Here is a 12,058-nt window from a genome sequence, read left to right as displayed (position 1 = left end):
GAGAGGAAGATGAAATAACAATATGCAACAGAGAAAAAAAAATTGGGAACGAGGATGAGACATGGATGAAAAGATGTGAAACAGAGAAGAATTTGTGGATGAAGAGAAGACATGCAAGAAAAGAAGTGAAACAGAGAGAAGAATTTGTGGATGAAGAGGAGACGTAGTGAAAAGATGTGAAACAGAGAGAAGAATTTGGGGACGAAGATGAGACATGGATGAAAAGATGTGAAACAGAGAAGAATTTGTGGATGAAGAGAAGACATACAAGAAAAGAAGTGAAACAGAGAGAAGAATTTGTGGATGAAGAGGAGACGTGGATGAAAAGATGTGAAACAGAGAGAAGAATTTGGGGATGAAGAGAAGACATGGATGAAAAGATGTGAAACAGAGAGAAGAGTTTGTGGATGAAAATGAGAAATGGCTGAAAAGATGTGAACAGGAAAAAGAATTTGTAGGCAAAGATGAGACAAAGATGTGAAACAGAGAGAAGAATTTGGGGACGAAGATGAGACATGGATGAAAAGATGTGAAACAGAGAGAAGAATTTGTTGATGAAAATGAGACATGGATGAAATGTATGAAACAGAGAAGAATTTGGGAATGAAAATGAGACATGGATTAAAAGATGTGGAACAGAGAGAAGAATTTGTGGATGAAGAGGAAACGTGGATAAAAAGATGTGAAACAGAGAGAAGAATTTGGAAATGAAGAGAAGACATGGATGAAGAGATGCAAAACAGAGAGAAGAATTTGGGGATGAAGAGAAGACATGGATGAAAAGATGTGAAACAGAAGAATTTGTGGATGAAGAAAAGACGTGCATGAAAAGAAGTGAAACAGAGAGAAGAATTTGTGGATGAAGAGGAGACGTGGATGAAAAGATGTGAAACAGAGAGAATGAATTTGTGGATGAAAATAAGACATGGATGAAAAGATGTGAAACAGAGAGAAGAATTTGGGGATGAAGAGAAGACAAGGATGAAAAGACTTTGTGGATGAAGAGGAGACGTGGATGAAAAGATGATTAAATGGAAAAAAGGAAAATAATATTTAATGAGTAATAAACAAAAATCATAATATAATGAAAGACAGTTGTAAGAATGAATCAGGACAGATGAAAAGAGTTCCACTCTAAGATGTATTATGTAAGAATGACAAACTCCTAAAATCTAAGTAATGTGAGAAAGTTGATGGTTTGAGTAAATAGATTTTACAGAGCAAGAAAAAATACAGATTCAAATCTGTTATTGACTGTACAAATTATTATAATAGCAGCTGAAGTTTTGACTTAATAATTGAATAATAAATGTAGTTAATATTTAACTACAGGTAACAGAAATCTGGATATAAGACAACTGCATAAATTCACTGCTATAAAAGTCAGAAATATAATATACAACTGATTACAAGGGGAATGAATATCGTGATGTGTTGAGGCAGCAAACTGGCAAGCATTCGAGAACTGGCCATTAACTTTTTGTTGAATTTTGTGTGCATGATGATGACGGTACAGTGTACAATTTCGAATTGTAGGATTAATTAAAAGAAATTATTTGTCAAATTAAATTATTGCAGTGAAATTACCAATAATCACTGAACTGGATGTTGACTATTGGTTTCCACCATGTGTTCCTTTTCAATGATGTTCAAAGTACACAGAGTAGAAAAACACTGAAGAGTAAACCTTGACAGTTTTATACTCTCTGTACAGTAGTTGTTGTTATGAAAACATGGATAGCAACACAAAATGAACGGCAAACAAATTAACTCAAATATGCGTGTACGATTTAAACTTGCTGCCGCAACACTTCACAGAAATCCCTTTAATACGTCTGAGAATGAGTTTTCCAGAGTTTCAGAACAAAAACCAATATTATTTCTAATTATAGTTCGTAATCGCTTTCCTTACGCAATGAAGTTCTTCCAACTACTAACCAATATGCTACACTGAATATACAAATTTTCAAAGAAAAAAATATAAAGTTTGAAAAATGAACTTTCCTCAAGTGCCGCCACACAGAGAGAACCATGCAATATAGTTAAGTCTCATATTTATTTATTTTTCACACAAAATGGTCAATGCAATTCCAGCAAAATCCAAGAAATTCATCACAATATAAATTGACACAAGCTTAGTTTTAAAATCAAGAATGTGTTAACACTATTTGCAGTACAAAGTAATATTTGCATAACAGGCCTCTTTAACTTACTGAAGAAAAAGAAAGGAATCATCAAGATGGCAGTAGTTAGCTTACACAAGAAATTCCAGCAAATACCTGAACCAACATATCAAAGATTGAATCACAAAGAGAGTGAAAGAAAAACACTGAAAAGAAACACACTCAAGAGAGCAATTGTAAATCACAAAACAAATGAAAACGAGAAAAAAAATATATATATATATCTGGCATGCAGAATGAGTAAGAATGAAGGCTGACCTGATTTGGTCTGTACATTGCCTAGAAAAATAGCATAAAGGAGAAAGAAAAAGGAGAAAGATAAGGGAACATGTTAGTATGCAAACCATTTTGATTGGATGATGTGAAGTGGAAGCTCTAGTTTGGAGTTTAGTAACAAATTCTTATCTTCTGATATAATTTTAGAAAAATAGTTATTGTTTCAAAACAAAAACAGGATTAGAATTGTTTTCAAGAATGATCTAATGGTAACTGATATCCAGTTGACCAGAAAGCCAAAGTACCGGGTATACATTTTTCAGTCATATAATTTCTGATAACGCAAAATTTGAACAAATATTCAAACACAGAGTGGAAGATAGATGTAGAGTATAAGATAAGATGTTAATCTAAACTCGCTAAATCGTAACAAGAACCCTTAGCCACGTTTTGCTTTTTATAGTTTGGATGTTTACCATGGAAACTGCCACTCAGTGCCTAGACAATAATGTTCAACAAAATTTTGAAGACAACATACTGTCAATTAACAACTAATTCAAAACATGAAAAAGAAATTATTTCAATCCTATGAAGCTAGAGGGTCTTAAGCCTGCTCAAGTTATGTGACAAATATAACCTCTCAAAGTCTACCATGGAACAGGACATTTTTGTGTTTTAAAATGAGAACAATTCAGTTCTTGAAATAAATAATGACTTAATATGTAAATTTATATGAAGCATTCATTTCACATTATTGCAAAACACAACCAAGAACTTCTCAAATCTAAGAGGTATAAAGAGAACAGGTGATATGTTGTATTATGAAGAGAAGACAGTTCCCAATTGTCAACACATGAAATGAACATATATGTATGAATAGTTTACAGCAGGTTGATAATATGGAATCTAACTTTGAAAGGAGACAAACTTTTTATCTTATTAGCCGTATGATATTGATGGGATCACCCACCAACTTTTAGTCATGATGGGTCCATCACCCCCCGACTTTTAGTCATGATGGGTCCATCACCCCCAACTTTTAGTCATGATGGGTCCATTACCCACCAACCTTTAGTCATGATGGGTCCATTACCCACCAACCTTTAGTCATGATGGGTCCATTACCCACCAACCTTTAGTCATGATGGGTCCATTATCCACCAACCTTTAGTCAAGATGGGTCCATCACCTTCGACTTTTAGTCATGATGGGTCCATTACCCACCAACCTTTAGTCATGATAGATTCAATACCCACAACCCTTAGTCATGATGGGTCCATTACCCACCGACCTTTAGTCATGATGGGTCCATTACCCACCGACCTTTAGTCATGATGGGTCCATTACCCACCAACCTTTAGTCATGATGGGTCCATTACCCACCAACCTTTAGTCATGATGGGTCTATTACCCACCAACCTTCACTCATAATGGGTCCATTACCCACGACCCTTAGTCATGTTGGATCCATTACCCACGACCCTTAGTCATGTTGGATCCATTACCCACGACCCTTAGTCATGTTGGATCCATTACCCACGACCCTTAGTCATGATGGATCCATTACCCACAACCCTTAGTCATGATGGGTCTATTACCCACCAACCTTCACTCATGATGGGTCCATTACCCACGACCCTTAGTCATGATGGGTCCATTACCCACGACCCTTAGTCATGTTGGGTCCATTGCCCACGACCCTTAGTCATGTTGGATCCATTACCCACGACCCTTAGTCATGTTGGATCCATTACCCACGACCCTTAGTCATGTTGGATCCATTACCCACGACCCTTAAGCATGATGGGTCCATTACCCACGACCCTTAAGCATGATGGGTCCATTACCCACGACCCTTAGTCATGATGGGTCTATTACCCACCAACCTTCACTCATGATGGGTCCATTACCCACGACCCTTAGTCATGATGGGTCCATTACCCATGACCCTTAGTCATGTTGGATCCATTACCCACGACCCTTAGTCATGATGGGTCCATTACCCACCGACCTTTAGTCATGATGGGTCCATTACCCACCGACCTTTATTCATGATGGGTCCATTACCCACCGACCTTTATTCATGATTGGTTCATCACCCACCGACCTTTAGTCATGTTGGGTTCATCACCCACCAACCTTTAGTCATGATGAGTCCATTACCCTTAGTCATGATGGGTCCATTACCCATGACCCTTAGTTATGTTGGATCCATTACCCACCGACCTTTAGTCATGTTGGGTCCATTACCCACTGACCTTTAGTCATGTTGGGTCCATTACCCACTGACCTTTAGTCATGATTGGTTCATCACCCACCAACCTTTAGTCAAGTACCCACTAGCCTTCAGCAATGGGTTCAGTACCCACTAGCCTTCAGCAATGGGTTCAGTACCCACTAGCCTTCAGCAATGGGTTCAGTGCCCACTAGCCTTCAGCAATGGATTCAGTGTCCACTAGCCTTCAGCAATGTGTTCAGTACCCGCTAGCCCTCAGCAATGGGTTCAGTGCCCATTAGCCTTCAGCAATGGGTTCAGTACCCACTAGCCTTCAGCAATGGGTTCAGTGCCCACTAGCCTTCAGCAATGGGTTCAGTGCCCATTAGCCTTCAGCAATGGGTTCAGTGCCCACTAGCCACAAACAATGGGTTAAGTACCCACTAGCCTTCAGCAATAGGTTCAGTACCCACTAGCCGTCAGCAATGGGTTCAGTGCCCACTAGGCTTCAGCAATGGGTTCAGTGCCCATTAGCCTTCAGCAATGGGTTCAGTGCCCATTAGCCTTCAGCAATGGGTTCAGTGCCCACTAGCCACAAACAATGGGTTAAGTATCCACTAACCTTCAGCAATAGGTTCAGTGCCCACTAGCCTTCAGCAATGGGTTCAGTGCCCACTAGCCTTCAGCAATGGGTTCAGTGCCCACTAGCCTTCAACAATGGGTTCAGTGCCCACTAGCCTTCAGCAATGGGTTCAGTGCCCACTAGCCACAAACAATGGGTTAAGTACCCACTAGCCTTCTGCAATGGGAATGGTAACCTCTGACCTTCATTAATGGGTTCAGTTCCCACCAACCATCCTCGATGGGTTCAGTTCCCATCAGCCTTCAGCAATAGGTTTAGTCCCCACTCTGATGATTTTAAATTGGACAGCTTACAATCATTGGGAAATAATTACTGCAAAATGTAAATATTTAACAAACAAAAAGCTAGACATAAATACGAAAAATTTGAAATAAAAGTTTGTCTCCATCTAGGTCACCTTAACAAGAACATGCTAGAAATGTAAGTTAGTAAAAAGATCTATCATAATAGTACATTAAGGAACAATGTTAATCTAATAGGTTCTGAGTATACTAGAATATAGCATACTTATCACCTGATCATGTCACATGATTTAAACACAAAAGGGTCAAAGGTCAGGCAAGAGATAAATCAATGATTTTTGTGTCAATCAGAGATATTTACTTTTAATTTCATTGTAGCCATAGTAACATGATGGGACAAGTTATGCAATATTTTATGAAAAGAAAAAATATTTGGAGAATATCAAAGTATTAGTTTATAAAAAGAGTATTTCTAAATCTATCTGCATGCTAATGACCCGGCTTACTTACCAGCTGCAGACAGTAAAGAAACAACCAACAAACAAACAAATGTCATTCAAAAAGAAGCCTAAATGTATCTGTTGACTACAGTGTTCAGACTAATCTGAGAAAATCATTTAATATTCAGAATTGTCATTGACTGTAACGTTTATATGTGCACAATAAGTTTGTGGGGAAAAAAATCTCCAGGTTCCTGCTGAACAATTATATAAAATATTTTGTCAACTTTTGGTAAAAAACCAAAATTTGGACAAAAAAAAGAAAAATGGTAGAATATTTGGCACAAATATTTGGCTCAAACATTTTTGTTTCCCATCAAATTATTATACATACTTTTATGTACCAATTAGAATTAAACAGACAATACTGAACTAATAAAATTATGTCATAAATGACTTTTTCCAAACGGCAAATGACTTTTTCCAAACGGCAAATGGATTTTCCGCAATAAGCCAGTCCACTGTTAACAGTTTATTTTTTTTGTATTTCATGCAAGATGCATTTTCAGTAAGCTAGCGTCTGTGAATGACTTCGCAAAAATCTAATGATTCATAGAAATTCACTTTGTACAATTAAAGATACTGATCCTGACAGTACTATTCATGTGTCATGTTGTTGTTTTTTCTTATTTTTGAGGAACGGGTAGGGAAGTATGGAACAAGTTTTCCATGGAAGGACTAATGAACATTATTTTGCAGCAAACAACAATAGATTAGAACATGATTACTGACTTTAAATGCATTATGATATAAATAACTCGTGAAAGGGTCTTGGTCTAGCGTTGCTCAGTGTAAACTTAACCAATCAAATCAGTAACGAAAAAAAGTGTATAATTCACAAACAATGACAACAGACATAATCTCTAATCACACAAAGTGTAATTTCTTGTTTTTTTGATCTACAGACATTCCTAATACATTGTACATTCTAATTGGATTAACATGCACACAAACATATGAAATATCAACTTCAGCTCTACAAGACCAGTCTTGAAAATGTGTAAAAACCCAAAAATTAGAAAGAATTTTTTTTTTAGAGCAGTGCTGTGTTTATCACTACTGCAATTATGGCCAGAACCAGCAACCACAACTGTTCTCGCGTAAATTGTTGGAGCAATATTTTTCTACATATTGTTATAATTTCTCAGTTAATTTTTAACCAAATGAACATAATTTCCCATTGCCTGATTGTCTCAACCTTATTTGTTGCAAAATATTAAAAAAATTGATACATTTTTGGTTGTTTTTGAGCGAGAAGTGGTGAAAGACGGGTTTAAATTACTCTCTGCAAATTATTGTTTTAAGACATCTCGAGTATGATGAAACAAGCAAAAAATTGAATAAAGTTGAAATTCAATGAAGTTGAAATTCAATGAAACAAATCTACTAAAATTAGTTGAATTAATTTTTCCAAGAAGCAAATATTCTACAAGCATGGGTGTATAAAGCTGTATTGGGAGAAATTACATTTACTACAATTCAAGATTAAGGTATAGCAGAAAGTACAATATTAGACTCGGAAATATACTAAAAATGAACAATTTATGGGAAAAAAAAACTACAAAGAGCACACCTTGTGGCAAGATCAAAGAAAATTGGGGGAGGGCCGAATACTATGATAATATAAAAATTAATAAGAATCAACAGCCAGAGAGAGGTTGATGAGATAAGATGAAATGAAAATGATTATGATAATGATTTGCCTTATATGGTAATAGAATGGAAACTGAATAATTCTATGGTAGTGAAATTACTGCTACTGAAACAAAAGTAAAACGACTTAAAAAAAAGCCGCTATAAAAAAAAAAAAAAATCACCACACAAGAACGGAAGCTCTGACCTTGGCTTTGACTTTTGTTCTGTATAAAGCCCACTAAAGAGAGAGAATTAGGGAGAGAAAAAGAAAAAAATACACAAAGGAAATGGTTTGGTTTGGATTATTACCGTGTTTGCAGATTTAATTTTATCGTGTATTGCATGCAAATGTGATGTTAAAAATGCGGCATTACTGAGAGAATGAGATGAGGACAATATTCAAGCTGATGTGAAACCATAACATTCCATTTTGTGAGTGCTATTGTCAGGAAAAATAAACAATTTCAAGATGCAATGCATTGCTATGACAATAGTAAAATTGAATCCTGCTGAGAAGTTTACTAGATTCCACAAAAGAAAAAGATTTTAGATCCTTGAAATCAAAAATCACCACTATCACTTTTGGATGATTTATTAAAATAAATACCAATGAGAAAAATCTGTTGTGATGGAACAAAAACAAAATGGTCGCCTCTAATACACTATTATGGACACCATAGAAATAATGATGGCCACCACCATTTTCTAACTTCTGTTTGTAAGTAGCAGGCATGGTCATTTAAAGTACAAACAATGACTTCCACAAAATGATTCTAAAATAATCAAGTAGTCAAATTACAATTCATTCTGCATTTCAGATTTGAAGCGGTTGTCAGGGTTATACATTGAAAATAAGCATAATTGGGCATTCTGGAAAAGTTTTCAAGCAATCATATTTTTAATACATGTACCAACCAAATCCTCACTTATGGGAATTTTATTCAACCATGAACTTCTCAGCAGATTTTTAAGGTTTTAGCCATGCTAAAAAAGGAACAAGGTGATTGTCATGGTAACAGAACTATATTTTACTAATCATCTAACATGCTCTATATTGTGTTCTATTTTAGCACAACAAATATATCTTTTGATGATGTTGAAATTTCTGTCATGTGACCATTTCCATCCAATCAAATCATCCCCATAGTCATATGATCTCAGTCCACCAATAGTAAAGCCATACAATCATATGACCACTATCTACCAATCATATCACTGCCGGTAGATTTACATTTGTTTGTATTACATGTACATGCATTTCCTGTTTTCTTTAAACATGTTGTTTTCTGCATCCAGTAAGTCCATGCTGACAATAGCATGCAACAAGATTTAACCCTTTCAGTGCTATTGTCAATTTTGGCATCATCTACAAAATTATTTTATATAGTCTGCTTCTCAAACATTAAATGTTGATAAAAATTGACAAATTTGATCAAAAACTAAAAGCAAAATCTGAACTAAAATAATAATGAAATTCAATGTAAATTTTAAAAATTTTAATATATGCAATAAATTTTGAGTGGGAAATATATCTTGCACCCAAAGGGTTAAATTCCATATTTATTTTGAGGTCGGTTTTCCATGCCACAAAGTGCTCTTCATCTCAAGGCCATACCAGATGAAAATAAAATAAAAATAACTAACTTCGTTCATAAATTCAGGAAAAAAATGCATATTTTTCCATTTCTGTCCACATGCAATTTTATTTTAGACTCATTATAGTAACAGACTATTCATGACAATCCTTATTTGGTTATAGGGAACGGGATTTTTTGGGAAAAAAAAATCATAAAACTTAAAAAGCAGAAACATTTATAATTTTCTCGCTACAAATTTCTCCATGCAAAAAAAAAAAAATAATTTTATGAACATGGACAGAAATGAGAGTGCAAAAACCTAGACTAAAAATTCTTCTGGTCATTCTAAAACTAACTAATCTTTTGCAATGTACATGTAGATATCTTTCCTGTAAATGAATGGAATAACCCATGGATCAAACCATTAACTTGTAGGGTTGAATTCTGTACTCCAATGTAACTTCGTTATTTGGCTGATTGAAAAAAAAAAAGTAACAATTGGAAACGTTTTTCTGCAAACAAAAAAACAGAAATGATACTTACTTGAAAAATTCCGTGTTGCTAGCATGGTGGTAAGAATAGCCCCCTAGTGGAAAAAAAAAATAAAATACATAAATGTTAGTAAGCGTTTTTTTTTTTTTTTGGACTTAATTTAAATAGAAATGAGGCATAGCTAAGAATAAATAAGATGAGTCACTTAGTGATGTGTCTTCAATTCAAGACAATTCCAGAATGTCGTTACATACGATGCAAGCGTCTCATGTCAGCACTGACTTGAGTTGTTTTCACGTCTCCAAATTGTAATCTTTAAAACTAGATCTCCCGTATGCAAGCAAAATGACAGCTAATTAATAATCTGGTTTCTTTGTCCAAATGATTTCGAAGAATGACATTTCGATCAAGAATGAGTCAACTTCACTGGCAAAGGTCACCAAAACGATGGGAACGTGACCACACACGTCATTTGTGGTTACGCTTATATTCTCTTGGAGTTGGGGGTCAGAGCCGATACTGAGGTGCAGTTAGAGTCAGAATGAATCAAGTCTGACTCGTGAAGTTGATTGACATATGACGTGAAACCACACCTAGGAGTTACCTACTGGATGGTTGGTTTTGATCTCTACTGCAAAGTAAGACGCTGAACACAATATTTGTCAATGTGCGTTATTTATAGATGAGCAAAAATAATATATTCTGATGACATCAATTATTGGAATTTGTATAAGGTTTCAGTTTCATTTCATAGATTGAATTATTAATGATTGACATTTCTTATCTTATGTAAATGAAACTTATTTTCATAACTCGGGGGAGGATACAGTAACACAACCCGGGGTCACCAAGGTATACATGTACAATGTAAGATGGCTGATCAGTCATTGCATACCAGATTCATAAAAGTATAAATTGAAAGGTAGCAATACAGCCATCTTAAGGTAGAAGCCTAGTCATAATTTTTGACAAAATTGGTCATAAATCGCATGACAATGTTCATTAGTTTATTATGTACAATCATGAAGCTAATGTCCCATGGTACAATGAAATAGCATTATTTTGTGTGTTACAGTTATGCTTTTTGAGAAACATGTTCAATTAAACAATTTCTTCAAGAAACTATGATAGAATATAGAAGTATGCAATCTTTGATCAAAACATATGAACAACACATTAATATTTCAGAAATCAGCAAATATGCCTCAAGAAGGAATATCACTAAAGAGCATTATCAAACTGTTGTCATGACAACTTGATGATGCCTATCTCAAATTTGAAAGTACTATGAATCTGTGTCTGCTTTCTTACAACCTTAGAAGCTGATTTACAGGTAAATATAGTTCATCCAGAGTGAAGTAGTGCATCCAGGGTAAGGCAGTGAATCCAGGGTAAGGCAGTGAATCTAGGGTGAGGCAGTGAATCCAGGGTGAGGTAGTGAGAATCCAGGGTGAGGCAGTGAATCCAGGGTGAGGCAGTGAATCCAGGGTGAGGCAGTGAATCCAGGGTAAGGCAGTGAATCCAGGGTAAGGCAGTGAATCCAGGGTAAGGCAGTGAATCCAGGGTGAGGCAGTGAATCCAGGGTGAGGCAGTGAATCCAGGGCGAGGCAGTGAATCCAGGGCGAGGCAGTGTATCCAGGGTAAGGCAGTGAATCCAGGGTGAGGCAGTGAATCCAGGGTGAGGCAGCGAATCCAGGGTGAGGTAGTGAATCCAGGGTGAGGTAGTGAATCCAAGGTGAGGTAGTGAATCCAGGGTGAGGTAGTGAATCCAGGGTGAGGTAATGCATTGAGGGTCAGGTAGTGAATCAAGGGTGAGGTAGTGCATTCATGGTGAGGTAGTGCATCCATGGTGAGGTAGTGCATCCAGGGTGAAATAGTGCATCCAGGGTGAAATAGTGCATCCAGGGTGAAATAGTGCATCCAGGGTGAAATAGTGCATTCATGGTGAGGTAGTGCATCCATGGTGAAGTAGTGCATCCAGGGTGAAATAGTGCATCCAGGGTGAAATAGTGCATCCAGGGTGAAATAGTGCATCCAGGGTGAAATAGTGCATTCATGGTGAGGTAGTGCATCCATGGTGAAGTAGTGCATCCAGGGTGAAATAGTGCATCCAGGGTGAAATAGTGCATTCATGGTGAGGTAGTGCATCCATGGTGAGGTAGTGCATCCATGGTGAAGTAGTGCATCCAGGGTGAAGTAGTGCATCCAGGGTGAAGTAGTGCATCCAGGGTGAAATAGTGCATCCAGGGTGAAATAGTGCATCCAGGGTGAAATAGTGCATCCAGGGTGAAATAGTGCATCCAGGGTGAAATAGTGCATCCAGGGTGAAATAGTGCATCCAGGGTGAAATAGTGC

The 12,058-nt window shown here is 36.6% G+C and overlaps 1 protein-coding gene across 2 annotated transcripts in view; it reads right to left on the bottom strand.

The window, feature by feature from the left end:
• The window catches only part of LOC100371971 (calcium/calmodulin-dependent protein kinase type II delta chain), a 115,874-nt gene that overhangs the window by 29,894 nt on the left and 73,922 nt on the right, over positions 1–12,058 (bottom strand). The window contains exons 12-14 of one of the 2 annotated variants that reach the window (XM_085493925.1): positions 9,755–9,797; positions 7,840–7,872; positions 2,442–2,462 (exon numbers count right to left, since the gene is read on the bottom strand). In XM_085493925.1, the coding sequence (XP_085350051.1) occupies positions 2,442–2,462; positions 7,840–7,872; positions 9,755–9,797 (97 nt within the window). The remainder of the gene's footprint in view (positions 1–2,441; positions 2,463–7,839; positions 7,873–9,754; positions 9,798–12,058) is intronic. The other variant, XM_002734650.4, reaches the window with a different exon arrangement.

This window comes from Saccoglossus kowalevskii, chromosome 19, assembly GCF_978046115.1.
Source record: "Saccoglossus kowalevskii chromosome 19, keSacKowa6.1, whole genome shotgun sequence".
Classification (NCBI taxonomy): Eukaryota; Metazoa; Hemichordata; class Enteropneusta; family Harrimaniidae; genus Saccoglossus; species Saccoglossus kowalevskii.
Note: the sequence above shows the minus strand (reverse complement) of the source record. Positions and strands in the feature narration are given on the sequence as shown.